General features: G+C 41.2%; 1 protein-coding gene across 8 annotated transcripts in view; it reads left to right on the forward strand.

The window, feature by feature from the left end:
• Window positions 1-20010, forward strand: part of Tpk1 (thiamin pyrophosphokinase 1) — a 339523-nt gene that overhangs the window by 225699 nt on the left and 93814 nt on the right. For all 8 annotated transcript variants that reach the window (XM_027943417.2, XM_071611250.1, XM_071611276.1 and 5 more), the window contains one exon: window positions 14923-15034. In XM_027943417.2, the coding sequence (XP_027799218.1) occupies window positions 14923-15034 (112 nt within the window). The remainder of the gene's footprint in view (window positions 1-14922; window positions 15035-20010) is intronic.

Raw genomic sequence — 20010 nt, forward strand, 5'->3', positions numbered from 1 at the left:
CGGGCACGGGTGGCAGCTGTGCTCTGCCCCTACTCCAATTGGGGTGTCGTGACTACCACGCCGGCAGGTCACTGGGCCTGTTCCAGGCGCGGGCGGCGGCTCTGCTCTGCCCCTACTCCAATTGGGGTCACGTGTGTACCACGCCGGCAGGCCACTGGGCCTGATCCGCTGGTCGGTTGCAGGTCTGCCTACCCTGCAGGCGCGGGCGGAGGCTCTGCTCTGCCCCTCCTCCAATTGGTGTGACTTGTCTACCACACCCGCGGACCGCTGGGCCTGTACCGGGCGCGGGCGAAGGCTCTGCTCTGCTCCTACTCCAATTAGGGTGACGTGCCTACCACCCCGGCCGGCCGCTGGGCCTGTTCCACCGGTCGGTCGCAGGTCTGCCTACCTTGCGGGCACGGGCGGCGGCTCTGCTCTGCCCCTCCTACCACACCCACGGATCACTGGGCCTGTTCTGCAGGTTGGTCGCAGGTCTGCCCACCCTGCGGGCACGGGTGGCGGCTCCGCTCCGCCCCCACTCCAATTGGGGTCACGTGACCACCACACCGGCGGGCCGCTGGGCCTGCTCCGGGCGCGGGCGGCAGCCCCGCTCCTCCCCTCTGGCTCGACGACAAAGCAAGAAAGACTCAGGTGTCTGTGACTCACCCTCCCTACCAGGAGACCAACTGTTTCTGTCGCCGCTGGTATTGATGAAGTTCTCTCCTCCGCCGCTTTCTGATGACATCAGATCTCTGCCATGTTGGTATCCCATGTGAATGGCAGCATTTCGTTCCCTTTGCCGGGTGACCAAAGCAATGGGTGAGTCCTGACCGGCCCTCACAAGCCCAGTCTCAGTCCCGTTGCCACTGCCCATGAAGGCTCGGTTGGTATTTACCTCCACAGTACTCAGCAGGACCCGGACCGAGAAGCAGTTTCCACGGGCTCCTTAGCCCTGGGCCAGAGCAGTTCTGGGAGCCGGAACTCAGCCGCTCCGTGCTTGATGCATGCTCTGATAAGAGCAGGCTCCAAGAAGCAGTTTCCGCGGGCTATTTAGCACTGAGCCTGAGTAACTTGTCTGCAAGCCGCAGGCGAATGGCAGCCTGAAATTACCCGTTCTATGGCTGAATGAGCTGCGATCAGTCGAAAACAGGGATGGTGACGTCAGCTCTCCAAGATGGTGGCCGCTGGCCTCCTCTGTGGTCTGACAGGTGTGGAGAACCGAATTGGACCGCTTCCTTCCCCCGTCTCAAACCCAGAATTCATCACTGAGTACGGTGCTTGCACAGCTGGCAGAAGCCCACAGAAACTGCAGCGCTGTATCCCTGCGTAGCTATCTCCTCGTTTCCCAGCGCGCGCCGCGGACTCTAGCCGCGGGGCGATTTGCTGAACAAGCAGGATGACCCTCCGTGCGGACAAATCTCTCGCATTTGAGCCCCCGTAGCTGATCCTCATGCGATGGAAATCCTTCCTCCAGGTTCCGGAGCACCCCACTTTTGCTGGAAATTCCTAACAAGATAGCCTTTAGCCGTCCTGACTCGTCATTCTCCCGCCCAGTGACGCGGCACACGGGGCAATGCACTCCCCTCGCCGCCATCTTCCGGGAGAAGCATTTCTTACATGACGTGGACACTCAGGGCAAAATGGAGTCTGTTTCGCCATTGCCCGTATAGCCTGGCCCATAACAATCTTACCACACCTAATTTATAAAGGACACTTTATCATAGGTGTGTGTGGATAGGAAAAATTAGCAGTCATGTACCACATAATGACATCTCAGCCAACAGACTGGTGCTTTCCTAAGATTGTATAGTCCAGGGACAAGGCAGCTGTCTTTGAGTAAGTACCATCTAGGATGTTCACACAACAGAGTCACCTAACGACACATTTCTCAGAACACACCTCTGTTGATAAGTGACACTTCTGAAGCATGATGCCCTTGGGTGAGGTCTTGGAGCATATCCTCTTAGGACAAGTGGGGACAATTGTATTGGGGTTTTCTTTTCCAGTTTCATCTTCAGCTATGGTACTGGCTTTCGAGGAATGCCTCGAGACTCTATTATTCGGACTCTGTACTTTCTCCCCCTTTTCCTTCTCTGGCAGTCTCCGTGTGTCTTCTTTAACTTTGGAAATTGCAGCATTACTTGTAGATCGTGTTCAGATAAATTGGCTCCTTCTCAGAGCCCACCACCCCAGCCCTGAACCGTGCTCCTGAACCCCTCCTGGCAGCTTGTTGTATTCTGTCAGAGGTGGGGCTTCATGTCTTTCTTCTTCCTCACCCTACATTGTGTGTTCCTCAAACAGAGACATGACCCTGTCTTTCATGTCCTCATGGTCTCTGAATTAATGGAAGGATGAACTTCAGTTACTCATTTAAAAAAAAAAAAAGTAACTCATCTTCCAATTCTCCCCTGTATTCAGCAATGGACTTGAATTACCATCTCTAGCAGGAGGGACATACTAATGACAGTTCAAGATACTTCTGTTGGTCTTCCCCACTTTTACCCCACAGCCATGGAATTAGTATGGGAATTCTGACCACTCTCAAGTATGTCCATTCTAATTTTATGTTCAAGCACCAAATTGTCCATGGACTAGCAGACCTCCGTGAGATGGACTAGGCCCAAGAGCCCATTTCCTGTTCTCCATTCATGCCTTCAATCTTAGGTGGTGCCTCAGGATCCTGGGTCTTCATGTCAACACTGATCCTTATTCTGCAACTTTTGATCATATCTTGGCAATGTCTGGATGTTTTTCTTTCCCCATGAAATTCCAGGGGTTTACTTTAGTAAATGTGTATAGTCCTCCTTGGGGAAGGACTGGGGGATTATATGCTTGGGGGCTGTCACAGGGTTCTTCCTCCTGAGGATACATCCTCTCCGACATTGGTTTCAGTATTGAGAACTGACTTTGGGCCAGAAATTAGGCAAGAGATTGTGATTTTTATTGTGGGTTTATTTCTTTTGATTATATGAATGAAGCAAAACTTTTGTTGCAATCCATTTATCTTATCCATTTCCAAAGTCTTTTATAGTTTTTTGAATATGTCTCCAAATAAATATGTATCTACCATGAATGAAATGCTAGAAGTTAAATATGTTTAAATATTCATAATTTGCTAATAATTAAAATAGTTTACACAAAAACTGTGATATACCATTTCACTTTCCACTGTGTCATTGGCTTGTATTGTAGTGTGCCAAAATCATGCACATTTTGCTCATGTTAGTTATGGAATAACTGTGTCATGATAGGATTAATAGTGATATACCATCCCTGCATAGACAATAGTATTGCATTTGGATTTAAGAAATCAAGGGAGGTTATCAAAAAGCCACTGACATTCAAGAGCAGGACCTTTTTTTTTTTTTAATAATCTCAAAGACTGTTTTCTTACAGACAACTATAAAAATTAAGAGCATCTTTGGTACACTGGTTTTTCTAAGTTCCAGCATTCAGCAATGAAAGGCATCTCTTTTCTTGTCCAGATCTAGAGAAAGAAAGTGCGATCAGTTATTTAGATCTGATTTATACCTTAAGAGAGAGGCTGCCACTCTCTGTGATTTCGGGAAAGCTGGGTATCAAGGAGCAATTTCCAAAGAATTGAAAGCTAGTGCTGGGTTATGAATAAACTCTGAGACGCTTTGACCTTCCCTGTCAAATGACAAGGCCATAAATATGTTGGTAATTCTGCTTTGTTGTGAGTACCTGTTCTTTTCCATCATAGTAGGCTTTCTAGGATACCAAAAATTGGTAACAGCAAAACAAAAACAAAATTTATTGTATAAAAAAAATTAGTAAAGCAGCAAATACAAGGTGGGAAACACAGGATGCAGCTTCTCGTGTCTTACTTCTAAAATATGCCTGGTATCAGGATATCCAATTTTGGAAACTTGATAATGGCCAAATCAAATTTAAAATAACAGTGTGGTCACATCTTACCATATATTTAAATGCAGAAAGATTATGTGACTTTGGGACAGGAAGAGAGATCATTAACATACACTATTTTAGTGCTTTTTTTTCCCACTATGCCAAATTCATTGTGAAATATGGTTCGTTCTTCCTTTGATGTGGTCTGTTTTAATAATCATATACAGTGTGGTGATCTTTAGTACTTAGAGTGGCACTAAGCATAAAATAATGGTGTTTCGTGATTGTTTCATCTATCTTCATTTCATAACTGTTAGGGACCATTTTTCTCCTACTTCACCGTTACCTTTCCCAAGTTCATACAATAGCTTAAGAAAAAATAAAGATAAAGTGGGAAAAATCAGTCTAGGTAACCTCTAGAGACAGGAAGGAAAAAGTAGCAGGATTTTTTTTTTTTTTTCCGTTATGAACAACAACAAAAACTTGTCAATCTTAGGCTTTTTAAAAAGGGATCCATACACTCTTTTGAACAACAATGTTTCTAAAATGCCCATTTTTCTGCTTTATGGACACTTAAAGGAGCCGAAGGGTCAGAGGCTGAGAACGAAGATGGCCCTGGGGATGCAGAGACCACACAGTACAGACAGAGGCACCTGGAAAACGACAGCCAGAGGTTTAGGGTCATTAGCCAGCCTTGTCCTGCAGCAGGTTGCCCAGGACCCTGGGACATGCTGTATACCCTTCAGAGTCCCGTGTAGGTCAGGAACTTGGGGTTGGTGCAACACTTCAGGCAGAGGGTCTCTGAAGCTATTTGGCCTCGGGCCTCTGACTCGGGGGCCCACTCACACAGCTGGCCAGATGGCTCCGGCTGCAGGTGGGGGTGCGGGCCCCATTCCTCTCCACATGGGCTCCCTATGGAGCTGCTCCAGCATCCTGGTGACACGGTGACTGGCTTCCTCTAGAGCAAGCTGTACCTTTTATTCATTTATTTTTTTAAATTTACTGTGGCCTCAAAGTGAGGCCATCACTTCTGGAGTCTCCTGCTGAGGAATACAGGAGGCATATATACTAAGAAGCAAAGTTCATTGTGGATGCTCTTGGGGCCTGACTGCCACGGAGAGAGAGGAGGAGGAAGAGGCTGAGCACCTGCACCTGTGTGAACGGAGGAGGGTTAAAGACCAAATGGATCAGCCAGATAGGAGGGAGTGTGATGGTGCTGGCCTGAGTGCATGTGACCTGTGACCATTGGAGACTGCTCTCATCTCCCTTGTTACTTCAACCCAACACATCACGGCCAGTGTGTTTGTGCCCTCATCATCATAATCTCTTCTCCTGCACAGAAATGCAAACTAAATAGCATTAAGACATATTAGTCCCCAAAAATCTTAGCAAAACTTTTTCTCAAGAGGTAAAAAAACTATATAATCCCCTTAATTACCCACATGTTTTCCAAAGCCCCCACAAAACAGTATCACTCCTTGTTCATTTCTGATGTCAAAGGCTCTTATCTAGAAGAGGTATAAAAATAAGACTACTGTAAATATTAAGATTATGGTTTACATAACTTGAAATGTGTGTATACTCCAACATTTTGGCCAAGACACACAGATTGTATGTCATGAAGTACTACAGTAGGATTTCCTTATGAGTTAGAAGTAAGGTGTGAGGAAAATAAGAAAAAGCATTAGCTTATCAGTTGGAAAGAGGAGCATCCACCATCTGAGATAAAAAGCTATTGAATATGGTAGCTTCAAGGTAAAATATCAGGATATATAAAGTAGGCAGTTGAACATTCAAAACCAGAATTTGGAGGAATGGTCTGGGCTAGAGATATACATTTAGGATTTGACAAAATCCAGATGACTAAGATCTTAGGAGCATGGTATAGATGGATTATAGAGGAAGATCTAGCTGAGATCTAGGGCCTATGTCCTGAAGTTCTACAGTGATTTTGGAGAGAAGAGGAGGAGCTGGGAAAGGAGATGTGGGTTAAAAGAAAAACCAAGAGAGTGTGGTTTTCTGAAAGCAAGGTAAAGATGGTATTCCAAAGAGGAGGGGTTGAAAATCCTGTGCACTGTAGGCTGGTAGGTTGAGTTGGGTGAGAACTAGTGAATTGGCCTTTAGATTTACCAGTTCGAGGCCATTGGTTGTCCTGATGAAAGCCAACATAAAAGGGAGGTGGAGCAAAAGCAAAAGTTTATTTGGAATGACTCTAAGAGAACACTGGAGGGCAGTAATTGGAGACAGTACATTTAGACAAGCTTTCCTAGGAATTTCAATGTGAAAAGGAACCAAGAAATGGGTGTAATGAGGTGGTAACTGGCAGAAGTAGGGAGTAAAGAAAAAAAAAAAAAGACTAGATGTAGGAAACTGCTAAGCTTAGTGCCCCTGTGTGATAAATATTTATTGTATTTGTACTGTTTGCCCCACAGTGCAAAGATTTGTAGATATGAAAATTAATGAGACATGGCTCCTGTCCTTGAGTTCAAGCAGTGTGCCCAGTACCTTGCACAGACAGCTGCAAGTCAAGAACGATACCGAGGTAGCATCTGAGCTGTGCTAGAACTTGTGTCATCTGAATATTAACCTACCTGCCTCTCGTTAATATTTTATAACACTTATGGGGAAAACAGCGTTTTTATTTGATCCTGATTCATATAGATGTCTTAGTTTATAAAAAATGCTTTTCATATCTTAGTTTTCTTGATCTTAGCCTGGTTATTGATTTTGCTTTAACTATTTTACACCTCTGGAAAACCCAGTAAGTGTGTTTTAAAAACATGAATGAGGGTCCCACGGAGTCTTCTTAGCCTCTTATATACAACCATTAACAACAAACGGTTAAGTGAATGGAGATATAAGTAGAATTGGAAGTGTTGAAGATGGGTGGATGAGAGCAAAGCAGACAGGTGTTTGTTCCCTTAGTAATTCATTCATTTACTGTGTAAGTACTACTAACCATCAACAAGTTTGCACAAAGCCTAACTTAGAGACTGAATATAAGGAACAAAAAGGAAAAAGAAAGAACAGGAAGAAAGCAAAAGAATGAAATGAGCCTCACCAGCTTTTACAGTTAGAAGACTAAAAGATGTGACAAGGTAGTAAAGAGATGTGGACTTTAAAATCAAAATGTGCTTACATTGAGATCTCTGGTCTGCCGATTACCAGCTGAGTGGTGTGAACAAGGGAGGGCCAGGTGGAGGGAGGCAGCTGTGCCTAGGGAAACTCTGGGAAGGTGATGGCCTATCACACTGGGCTCTGCACAGCCCTTTTCTAGTGAGAAGCTGGAGCAGTTAAGACAAGGAGCAGAATGGCAATGTATTCCTCAGTGCTGGCATTCCAGCAGCTGTTCACCGGTCAGGAGAAAATGTGGGAAACAAGGCCAGTGGATTTAAAAATCTGATAGGAACTTTACCAAAATTATTGCTGGCATTGAAAAAAATAAATAAAAATAACTGTGCTATCATAGCAGTCAGCTCAGTTAACACTGAGAATTCTAAAAAAAATCATTGTAAGGTTACATTTTGGATATGGCACCAAATATGAGGCCTCAGAAGGTACAAGTACAAGTACTTTTCTTAAAAAAAAAAAAAGGAACAAAGTGAAGGAAGTAGAAACTAATTTGGTAAAAGCTAAAGCTTCTTCTTCATAGAGTTATAATTCTTCCTGAGATGTCTTAATGTTTAATGAAAGTGTACTATAAAAATGTTTGAATAAAAAAAATGTTTCTTTTACTCTCTCCTGATATTTCATGTGAGTCTAATGAAGGATAATCACACTAATTTTCTTTTTATAAATGACTGGGGCAAGGTGACTGATTATAAAAGGGGGGATACAAATAAAGCCTATATACCAATTAAACATGATAGAAGAAGGGTACCTAAGTCAACATTTATAATATAATTCCTAAAGCTCTGTTCTTGGAACATTGCACATTGTATGATATTTAGTACTGAGAATAATTCAGTAAGGTAGTATTATAGTTTCCATTTTATATAAAAATACATAATGTACTGTATACATTTACATAAAAATGTACATGGTACATGCATTTTAAGTGTGCTTTGAAAACTATTAACAGAGGTTTCCTGAGGATCGGTTGTGCTTCATGTGTCCTAGTGTACAGGTAAGCAAACATCTGGACAAAGAACATGAGGTCTTCCTCAGGAGCCTTTTTGGTCATCTGGACCCTCACTCATCTACTCAAATTTTGAAAAAGATGATTTTTCATGGCATATTGACACCTTTTCATGTTAACATAATTTTCCCTTTTATTCTAACCAATTAACCAATCAGATATTTATTAGACATATAATTATGTCTTTCTTATACTCTATATCTAACAGGAAAAAAAAAAGGACTCCTTATATTTAAGTCTACACATGATTATCTCAGTAGATTCAATAAAAGCATTTCACAAAATAGAGCATCTATTTATGTTTAAAACACAAGAAAAACTAGTAGAAGGAACATACCTCAACATAGTTAAAGCTATATATGTTAAACCCAAGGCCAACATCATTCAAAAAGGAGGAAAACTTAAAGCATTCCCTGGAAAAACAAGAACAAGACAGGGATGCCCACTTTCACCACTTCTATTCAACAGAGTCCTTGAATCAGCTGAAAGAGAACTTAGGAAAACTATTCCATTTACAATAGCATCAAAAAGAAAATAAAATACATGGGAATAATCTAACAAAAGAGGGTGAAAGACCTCTATAATGAAAACTGCAGAACCCTAGAGAGAGAAATTGAGGAAGTCCTTAGAACATGAAAAGACCACCCAATGTTCTTGGATAGGAAGAATTAATATTGTAAAATTGGCCATACTACCAAAAAGGCTATACAGATTTAATGCAATTCCTATTAAAATTCCAATGACATTCTTCATAGAAGTAGAAAAAGCAGTCATTGAAATTCATTTGGAAAAATAAGAGTCCCAGAATAGCCAAAGCAATCGTTAGCGAGAAAAGCAAAGCAGGAAGCATCACAATAACAGACCTTAAATTATGCTACAGAGATATAGTAACAAAAAACAGCATGTTATTGGCACCAAAACAGACATGAAGACCAATGGAACAGAATAGGACACACAGAGAGAAATCCATGGAAATACAATTACCTCAAACTCGATAAAGGCACCAAAAATATACATTGGAGAAAAGATAGCCTCTTCAACAAATGGTGCTGGAAAAACTGGAAATCCATATTGTAGAAGAATGAAATTTAACCCCTATCTCTTACCCTGCACAAAATCAAAGAAGATCAAAGACCTAGGAATTAGTCCACAAATTCTGCACATACTAGAAGAAAATGTAGGCCCCACACTTTAGCATGTCAGCTTAGGGAGTGACATCCTCAATAAGGCTTTCTAAAGTACAAGAAGTAAATAAAAAAAAAATCAATAAGTGAGATGGCATCAAACTAAAAATCCTTATCACAGCAAAGGAAACAATCAGAGTGTGAAGAGAGAGCTTACAGAATGGGAGAAAATCTTTGCCATCTGCACCTCAGATAAGGTGTTAATTTTCAGGATATGCAAAGAACTCAAAAAGCAAATAACCCAGTCAATAAATTGGCAAAGGAACTAAACATATACCTCTCAGAAGAAGAAATACAGTCAAAAATATATTAAAAATAAATTCAACATCTCTAACAGAGAAATGCACATTAAAATTACACTGAGATTTCATCCTACTCCAGTCAGAATGGCAATTATCAAGAATACAAGTAACAATAAATGTGAGGATGTGGGGGGAAAGGCACACACATACATTGCTGGTGGGATGCAAATTGGTGCAAACACTCTGGAAAGCAGTATATGGATTCCTCAAAAAACTAGGAATTGAACCACTATTTGATCTAGTTATCCCACTTTTTGGTTTATACCCAACAGATTTAAACTCAGCATACTACAGTGACACAGCCACATTAATGCTTATAGCAGCTTAATTCACAATAAGCTAAACTATGGAACCAACCTGGATGTCCTTCAACAGATGAATGGATAAAGAAAATACAGTTTATATACACAATGGAATAGCATTTGGCCATAAAGAAGAATGACTTTATGAATTTAACTGGTAAATGGATGGATCTGGAGACTATCATGCTAAGTAAAATAAGCCAATCACCCAAAAACATGGGTCAGATATGCTCTCTGATATGTGGATGGTAACCCACAACAAGGATGAGGGAGAATAGAAGTTCAGTGGATTAAACAAAGGGGAAGAAGGAATGCGGGTAAGGGAGGTGGATAGGAATAGGAAAGGCAGTGGAATGAACCTGACATAACTTTCCTATGTTCATGTATGAACACACCACAGTGAATCTCACCATCATATACATCTATAAGACTGGGACCCTAATTAGAATAAAATGTATTTTATTCTTTTAGAAATATACCAAAATGGTTTCCATGTCATATATAACCAAAAAGAATTTTCAAAAGGCTCCTTGCTGTCAAAGAAATCTTATTATAATAGATACAATATGAACCCGTCTAAGAGATGCAACACAGTAGCAAAATGGTCCATTTTGTGGCACAAATGATTAAACATTGTAGTGGTTAGGAGTACATCACCTGTGCTGTGCTGGGAACATGGAGGGTCATGGAGAAGCAAGGCATGCCCTGGGCTTTGGGGTTTCTCCAGATTAAGCCTGGAGCAGTGGAGTAGGAATAGATAGGAGGATGTGGGCATCCTGATCCTATTCCATGCTGAGGAGAAGAGCATTCATCTGAAGTGATTTCAAAACGCTTGAGATCACTCTGATTGAAAATACATATATCTTGTCTTGTTCCCATTGTTAAAAAATGCTTACTTTGGGAACAAATACTGTCTTTAGAAGTCATCATTTTAAATGTCAGCATCTTTTGGAGGGGTCAAGTGTAAGTTTTTGACAATTTAGTGTGAGAGTACTCAGCAGATTATTTTCTCTGTCTAGAATAAAGGAAAGCAGAAAGATAGGGCAGAGCACACTGTAAGAAAGCATAAATAGAGAGGTGATACAGAGCAAAGGATGGACATGGTTCCATCAAATTTATTTTGAAGTAGTCCAATGTCAGGAGGTTAATCAAAATTTCAGCCTGTCATAATAATATTTAACATCTAATTTTAATATCTAACAATAGCAGTTTATTTCACAAATATTTTTCACTTTAACTTAACTGTCTGTAAAAAAAGGTTTTCTTTGGAATGAGAATTAAGCATTAATTGCCTAATAGTGGAGCACGTCTAAACTAGTATCAGAGCATCCATGATTTCAGCATGAGTAAATTCAACAATTTCCAAAATAAAAATCCAGGGTAAGTTATTCATTAATTTTAAGACATATCATTGAAGTGTTCTGGCTGTGAAAATATTAAACAAAACATCATTTTGCAGAGTTACTACTGTTCTAATTCAGTGTTTCCCTAAGTGGTGTCATGAGGGAAGAGCAGTTCTTATGGGGAGGTATGAGGTCCTGTTTGAGAGGTGCAGGGAGCTCCGCAGCAAGGGAGGCTGCAAAACACTCGTTCAGGAAAATGTTTTTTGTTTGTTTGTTTTTTTCTGCAAGACTACCTAGAGCACAGATGCACTGACAGACATTGTGACTTCCAAGAGGACAACCCAGGGAGCAGTTTTTCCAATCTTCTCTGACCTTGGCAGTAGCGTTCTGTGCAGAGCACTTTGGAAAATGATCTAACGTGATCTGAAACTCTAAAAAGCTATCTAAAGATAAGATATTAATGCATTTTCAAAAGAAAATACTGAGATCATTCTCTCTCTTTCTCTTTCACACACACACACACACACACACACACACACACACACACTCCTTACAAGCATCTACTTAGCATGTATGTGTATATGCTACATATAAACACATGTAGCATTGATTAGTACATTTCAGGTATTAGTATTTCAGGTAAACCCACCAGGCTTCTATTTTGAATTCTTCATTTATGGAGCAGAATCAAAGAAAATGTACAAATCTTTAGCTCTGAGGTTTAATAACTACAAATTCATTGGGGCCACCATTTCTCTTGTGACTGCTTTTCATCCTGTGAGCAATCCCAGCGTGAAAACATTTCAGCACAAGCCTGTCTTGGTATGCGAGAAGGAACCTCTTCTGGTAAAGTGAATGCAGATCCTCCGTCTTCTTCTTTCACTATTTGTCCTGCAGGCTGTTTAATTTCTTGCAGTGTTTGTTGATATGTTTTTAAAGCATCTGGGCAAACTTACAGGAGATGAACTTCCCGAGGTTAGCCTAGTGTTGAGTAATTCTGCAGCAGCATTCCACGTGTGCAACTGTGTGTTCCTGCAATTTTAGCTGCAATTAGCCAGATAATAGAGTATAAGTTGAGTATTAGAAGCAGTTCTATGAATGACTGTCTACTTTATGAACTATCATTGTCACCCACTCCTTGAATCTTCTACACTAAGTAGGAAGTACCCTTATGTTCTCCCTGTGTTTGGAGCTTGTGAATGATTTTATCAATTTGCAATGTATTTTGTGAGATCCATGCTAAGAACTCTTGGCGTGAATGTTAGCATAGTTATTGGATTTAAAGACTCAGATATAATCAATTCATATGCCTCTATGTTTGGGATTATTCAAAGGCAAAATGTAGGTGAGCTTTAATCTTTTTTCTCAGTTATATCATAGTCATTTGCAAAGAGGAGGTGTAACACAAAACAAAATGACAGCGATTTCTTAGGCCTTCGTAGGTACCCACTTGTATGTATTGTTGCTCTAGCTTGGAATTGGAACATAGGAGCATGATCGTAAGCACAATCTCCAGACCCTGTGCCATATGAACATGTCTTGTTTTCTTTTACTAAATTAGAATTTCATACCTTATGGAGGTTTTTCGATATATTCAAATAATCACAGTTAGAAAAGCGAAGTGGCTGTGATTGATTTTTGTTCCTTCTTTACTCATTGGACCTGCCTTTGACTTAAAGAGTTATCTTAGCTCAGAACAGAGGATGGAACAGGAACCTGTGCGATGATTCATGAGAGTCGATGGAAGCCGATGATTAGTTCATGTGCCTCTGGTCTTCAGTGATGGCATAAATCCTGAGGAAGTTCTGTAATGTCAGCCGTACGCCTGCCTATGTCAAGGCACATACAGGCTAGACCTGTTAGGAATTGAGAATCCAAGGAATAAACAGAATTCCTTTATACAGTTATTCACTTTTTAAAAATGTCATGTAGACATAAGGATAGAAGAGGAAAACATAATGCTGCTGTCTTCTAACCACAAAAGGGAAATTTGCTTATTTATAAATATAAAGACCATTCACAGATGGCAAAGCACCTCTTGGGAACAAGAGAAAAAAAAAAGTTAATTGATTATAGGCTAAGACCTATCTGTGAATTCTCAAGTCCACAAACTAGTTTTTTCCCTTAAAATTGAAAATTTGAAGGTCCGTTGATTCTTAAAATAACAAAGAAAGCAGTGAGCACAGAGCAAAGCTACATAAGAAAGCTTACTACTGCACCATTTAAATCAACGGTTTTATAACAGCCATTCCTTTCCCTGGGAAAATAAAACGTAACATGTATATGTGTTGTTTCCTTTGCATTATATGATGTAAGCTGAAGAGTTTTCTCTTAGGGAATTAATATCCACCAGATGAAAAATAATTCCTTCTTTCCTTTGTCAAACATACCAGACATACCCGTGTTTCAGCTAACCATGACCACACTATTAAGCAGACCCAAAACAGGGGGAAGACAATCATCAGTTAACAAACAGGAATGAACTGTAATACACCAAAGCTGAGACAAACCAGGAAGATAGGAATCCCTCTCTGGTAAGGAAGACAGCAGGTCTCATTGTCAGAAATGATGTCACCAGCAGAGGCACAGAGATCTGGGCCCATGCATACTTCTCCATTCCTCCTTCCAGAGCTAGGGAACCCTGTGATTTGGCCACCCACTGCCCAGGAAGCTTGCATTACCTGGATCCGCTCTGGTAACATGGTGCTCTCTCATGGGGCCCAAGGACGAGAGCCTTTGATCAGGAAACTGGACCAGAAGCCACCTTCCCCCAAACATCCTTACGACATTTTAGTGTCAGGAGGCTTTGTCACTCCTGAGAATGGGTTCATGCATGCTCCAGTTGGCATCGAGGGAGGATCACTTGTAAAGCATTCAGTATTTGTATCTTCGGAGAGAAGTACTGCTAGGGTGGAGGATGGTAAGCAGAAACAAAACTCAAGTTTACGTGGTGAACTGTTCAGCCTACATCAGTTTAGAGGAGACCTCCATGCAAACAGTAAGGACTCACGCCTGGCATGAAATAAAACTGTTCCCCAGAGGGAAAAGGCAGCAGAGGTTGTACCAGCTGCCAAGAAGTGGCTGCGTGTTCTTTTTGGGTGGTGCTGTATCTCGTGTAGGTCCAAACCTCATTGATGTTGGTCCTGTATAAGGGTGAGAAATGGTCATTGTGAGACATTTTTTTAAATTAGTAGACTTCAGTTTTTAGGTTTACGGAAAACTGAGCAGATGAGACACAGTTTTCCTCCCCACCCCCATTATCTTGGCTTAATATGGCTCATTTGTTACAAGGGATGGACTCCGATTGATATGTCAGTATTAACCAAAGCCATAGTTGACATTAATATTCACTCTGCAGCACGGTACTTCTGTGGCTCTTGACCAATGAATTATGTCAGTGTTCACCATTAGGGTTTCACACAGATGGTCTCACTGGCCTAACACTGCCCTGTCTTCTACCCATTCATTGCCACCTCAGTCACCTTAAGTGGACATCTGACACAACGCTGGCATCTCCCCAGTGGTCTTGGCCTGCAAACCCCTTCCTCTTCCTTTTCAGAGTTGATTCCTCCTGATCCCATCAGGGGTCCTCATGTATGTAACAAGCTCTCTTGAAAAAATTCTTGTTAGGATTAATCCAGGTGAAAGTTTCTAGGGTCAGTCAGCTTCCACCCGACACGTGTTGTTAATATGAAGCAGGACGAACCACGGGAGGGTGGGGGTGCCTGCAGCCACATCTACAGTGCGCATTAAGCTTCTTTCCTTTCTCTTCCCTTCTTGATGGCTGTCTCTCCTCTCCTGCAGGGAAAGCACAGGTTGCACGTGGACACTGGGATGGAAGGAAGTTGGTGCGGCCTCATTCCTGTTGGACAGCCGTGCGATCATGTGACAACCACAGGCCTGAAGTGGAACCTCAGTAAGTAAAGCCCCTCCATAAAGGGAAGTTTTCTTTTCTGCTGTCCAGAAGTACAATCTCTGGGTCATAAGGTATCTCACTGTTTAACAGAGGAGCTGCCTGATAATTTTGCAAAGTGTCTGCACCATTTTCCTTGTGACCAGCAATATACAAGTTTTCCAGTTTCTTTACATCCTCATCCACAATTGTTATTATCTTTTTGTTGTTGTTGTTTAGTTTTGCTTTGTTTAATTATAACCATCCTGGTGGCTATGAAGGTGGTGTCCTACTGGGTTTTGATTTGCATTTCCCTGATGACTAATGTCATTAAATTTCCTTCCTTGTCCTTATGGGACTTTTGTGTATTTTCCTTAGAGAAACTCCTATCCAGGTCTTTTGATCAGCTATTAATTAAGTTACTCTCCTTTGCACTGAATTGTAAATCCTTCGTGTATTTTAGAATTGAGTCCTTTATCAGATGAGTGACTTGCAAATATTTTCTAAGAGTGCTTGGCCTATATTTTTATTTCTGAAGCTTAATTAACAAAATTTGTTAATTTAATGTGATAAAGTCCAAGTTTCTTTATGGATCGTTCTTTTGGTGTCATCTCTAAGGACTTTTTGCCCAACTTTCTTCATGGTTTTATGCCCATGAAACCAACTTGGCTTTTTAGAAGTAGTCACTCTAACAAAAATAGCAAGTTCTTTTCATAGTCAAACCTTTAAGATATCACAATCTATGATAGCTGCCCTTATTACATTTTAAGATGTTGTCCAACAATTACCCACTGTATTAGCTTTTAGTTATATAAAAATTGTCAGATTTTAAACCAACAAAAAAAAAATGAGGGGGATCTGCTTATGAACTAAATCCTGATTCCAAAGGAAACCACCAGGCATTGTGAAACAAGTCCATTCTAGTCATTAAGAATAACAGTAATTTAATCAAAGGGATCTGACTGAAAGACAAAGCAGGTGTCCCCTGATTTACCAGTATCTCTAAGGTTGTACGTGTAAAGTATGGAACCATGTCATTCTTTTTAAGTATGGGAAACTCTTAGATTTCTACAAGGAAATAAATATTTGGAAGATAAAAAGATTTTTGTAAAGTCCTTTCTATCAGTTACTGCCTAAACAGTTAGAAAAGGCCGAGATGTTTTGGAAAACATGTCTTGAGAGCTTATCAGAATTTGAAAGGCCAGCTCCAGCAGGTCTCCTCTTGTGCTCAGAGACAGGTGACAGGCTTTGAAACTCTCCAAGGAAACTGACATGAGCTCCCATTAGAAGCTTTTTGGAAAGTATTCCAGCCTAAAACAACAGTTTTACTTTTAAAAATTCCCATTATTTCCAAGGACCCCACCTTGACAGTGGGGAACTTCCTCCTGCGTGGAATGGTGAGGGCACCTTTCAGGGCTAGTGCTACAGGATCGAGGGGGGCAGCTGCCCAACTTCCTTGGCCTACAGTGACAGGAAAGGGCCAGAAGAGGAGGGGGGACTCTTCTGTGCTCTTTCAAACATCCCAATTCTGTAAACCAGCTTTCTCTGGAAGGGGGGCCTTGGGCAAGATGAGGGTAGGACTCTTAACCTTCCTACGAGGTAATTTTTAATCCTGTCTAAATGCAATATATTGTTATTTATTTGTGTAGTTACAGATTGCTTTGACTCTTGAAATAATTATTTTTTATCTACATGTTTATGAAAATATATTAAAAGCAACTTCAAGGAGAATGCAAGAAATAGAGTGCAAACAGTTTGTTCCATCAATTATCGATGGGAAAATTCTTATTTTAGGGTTCTTTTAACTCATTAAAGATAATAAAAATAAATGTGAATGATATCATGTGATAAATGTGAAGAAGAGTGGATGGATTTTGTTCAGAGGGCTCCTTCCGATTCATTCAGCTCCCTCCATCTGGGAAAAGAGCCCTGAGGTCAACAATGTAAGACTATCTGTCACAGCCATGGACCACTTGGGCTTGGAGAAGGGGGAAAGTCTGCAGGTGCTTAGTCAGGAGCTACCTCACTCCTTGGGTCATTGGTTAACAAGTCGCCCTGGGGAAACAGGTCAAGAGTCCTCCTCAGGTGGCCACATCGCTTGGTCTCTCCCCATCCACACACTTCAAAATCTGATGCCAGAAGTTCCAAATATGATCTGATTTGTTATCAATTTGTAATATCTCACATTACATTCTAACTTAAAAGAAAAAAAGTATGAAAGCTACCCATGTCCCATCTCCCAGAAGAGAAATGTTCCAAGTGTTATCAAAGCGGATTATAGTTACAGCGTTTTAGTTTGTGGTAGTATGCTATGGATGTTCATTGACTTGCGTCTTGTGCAGGAGTTTCTTTGGGATGTAAACACTTGGGAATAAAAGAGCTGCCTCTTAGATGCTGCACTGTTACCTCTACTAGATGCACCACATTACCCTGCCCAGTGGGTGTGCCAGGACACACTCACACCCCCCCCCCCAGAGCACCAGGGTTCCCCTGCCCCACATCCTTACCAGTTCTTGGTATTGTCAGACTCATTTCTGCCCGTCAGACTCTAACTAGTTTTTCCTTATGATCCCAGCTGGCGAGGGTCAGCAGCTTTATGTAGTCGTTAGCCATGGTGAATCCACTTATGTGGATTGCTGCGTTCTTTCGCCTGGGCTATTGATTTCTAGAAATTTCTATTTGTTTTTATGAGAAGAAAGGTTATAAGAGTTAAATGCAGAGAAATTTTTAAGTCCTTATACTTAATGTTGGTAACATTTATGTCTGAAGCCATCTCTATTTCTCCATGGTTGTGAAGGTACTTTCAATTTAGTTTTTAAGGTTTAGTTTTTAGGAATTTGTTTCACCTGAAATTCATTTCTGTGCATGATATGAGATAGGGATCCATTTTTTTTTTTTGTCTTCCTGATAGTAAATTCCCTAGAATCATTTATCATCCTTTCTCCAAAGATTTTCACACGTGTGGGTGTTTCTTGGACCTCTGCTGTCTTCCCTTGGTTTACATATTGCTGCTCTGATGCCACACTGCCCTGGTTCCTGGGCTTTACAATAGGTATGGAATGGGAATGAGTCTCCAGCCTTCTTCTTCAGAATTTTCATGGCTATTCCTGGCTTCTCACTTTTCGTCATAAATTTTAGAATCGGTAATTGCATCATAATTTGTATTGGAGTTACGTTTATTTAGTTGCTGAACACTTTTATCATTTCTAAAAATGTGACTATAGATTCACTTGACTTTTCTACAGACAAGCATATTTCTTTTCATAGTCAAGTTCTCTTTCTTCCGTATTCGATAACAAAAAGAATGTCAAAGCCAGCCTCAGCAAAAGCAAGGCGCTAAGCAACTCAGTGAGACCCTTTCCCTAAATGAAATACAAATAGGACTGAGGATGTGGCTCAGTGGCCAGGTGTCCCTGAGTTCAATCCCCAGTACCCACTGCCCCCCCCAAAAAAAGGCTCTGAAGTGGCAGCTTTAAGAAAGCCAGTGTGTGCTTCCTCACAGTGCAGTGCAGGGGTAGGCAGTTACAAGGAGGCTCTCTAGGATGTCCTCCATCCTCCAACTGTGTGTCCTGGTCATGTCTGTTGCACTTCAGCCACTGTGTTCCCCATGACATCGAAAGGGATGGAAGGGAGAGAGGGGCAGGGGGCAGTGTGCAGTGTGCACAGCAGGACATGGGCCTTCACAGATGCCCACCTCCCCAGCAGAGTTCTTAAATATCAGAAGTTGAGCTGGATTATGTAGTTTACTGAATTATAAAAAAGTTGTTTTAAATTATCTTAATTTAATTGCCACTATTTTCTTAGAACTTTTAAAATTGATACATGTTCTAATAAATGACAGCATATCTTTGGTGGAATACAATATGGTGTTTAATAATTCTAGTTTCATGGTCTCTTTTGTAGTCAAATTCTGCATTTTTCAGTATGTTCTTTATTCTCACTCATGATGGACTCTTTTGTCCTGTTTCATATATTTGGTTGTCTTTTCATATTTCGGGTTTCATCTGTGGAAATACTTGGAAGCATAGTTGGGGGTGTCTTTCTAGCTCAAATTTCAAGCCGTTTCTACTAATGCCCTGAGATGTAGCAGTCTTGGACTATTTAGCTGCCCAGGTATGGGGTTTCCATGAAAAATCTTCTAGTGTCAATTTTAACCACAAGGAATTGAGGTCTCTATTTCTTCTTCTCTTTCCCCACCCCCCATCCCTGTCAAAGCTCAGGCAAAGACAAGTTTAAGTTTCCTTATTCTGAAGCTTTTCTAGCAGTCCAGTAAGTTCCTGGCTGGTGTGTTCTGAATGTCTGCATCCTCCAAGTTCGTGCATTGAAAACTAATTAGCAGCCAGGCACATGGAGCATGCCTGTGATCCCTGTGGCTCGGGAGTTCAAAGTCAGCCTCAGCCATAGCAAGGTGCTGAGCGACTCAGGGAGACCCTGTCTCCAAATAAAATAGGGCTGGGGATGTGGCTCAGTGATCGAGTACCCTGAGTTCAATTCCCAGTACCAAAAAACTCAAACAATTAACAATGTGATAGCGTTAGGAGCTGGAGCCTTTGGGAATTGATTTGGCCCCTCATGAATGGGATTATTCTAAAGGAAAAAGATTTCTTGCCCTTTTCACCATGTGAGGATACAGCAAGAAGGTGCCATCTATAAACCAAGGAACGGACCCTTCACAGACCCCAAAGCTGCTATCAGTTTCTTGGATGTTCAACTTGTAGGACTTTGGGCAAGAAGTTTCTGTTGTTATCAGCTACCCAGTACATGGCCTTTTATCAAAGTGGTCTTACCAGTCTAATCCACAGGTCTACCCTTCTGTTAAGGATATGGCCCTGAATTTATATAGAGAATCAGCCCCAACTCTATAGAGGCCCAATACCTTGATTCCTGATTCCCATTTATTTGAAAAGAAAGGCATCTTTCTTTGTCTGTGCAGCTGCTATTTGTTCCAGATCCTTCTTCATTTTTTGACCACTGATGAGTTGGTTCCACTGTGAGCTTCC

The sequence above is a fragment of the Marmota flaviventris genome, chromosome 1, assembly GCF_047511675.1.
Source record: "Marmota flaviventris isolate mMarFla1 chromosome 1, mMarFla1.hap1, whole genome shotgun sequence".
Classification (NCBI taxonomy): Eukaryota; Metazoa; Chordata; class Mammalia; order Rodentia; family Sciuridae; genus Marmota; species Marmota flaviventris.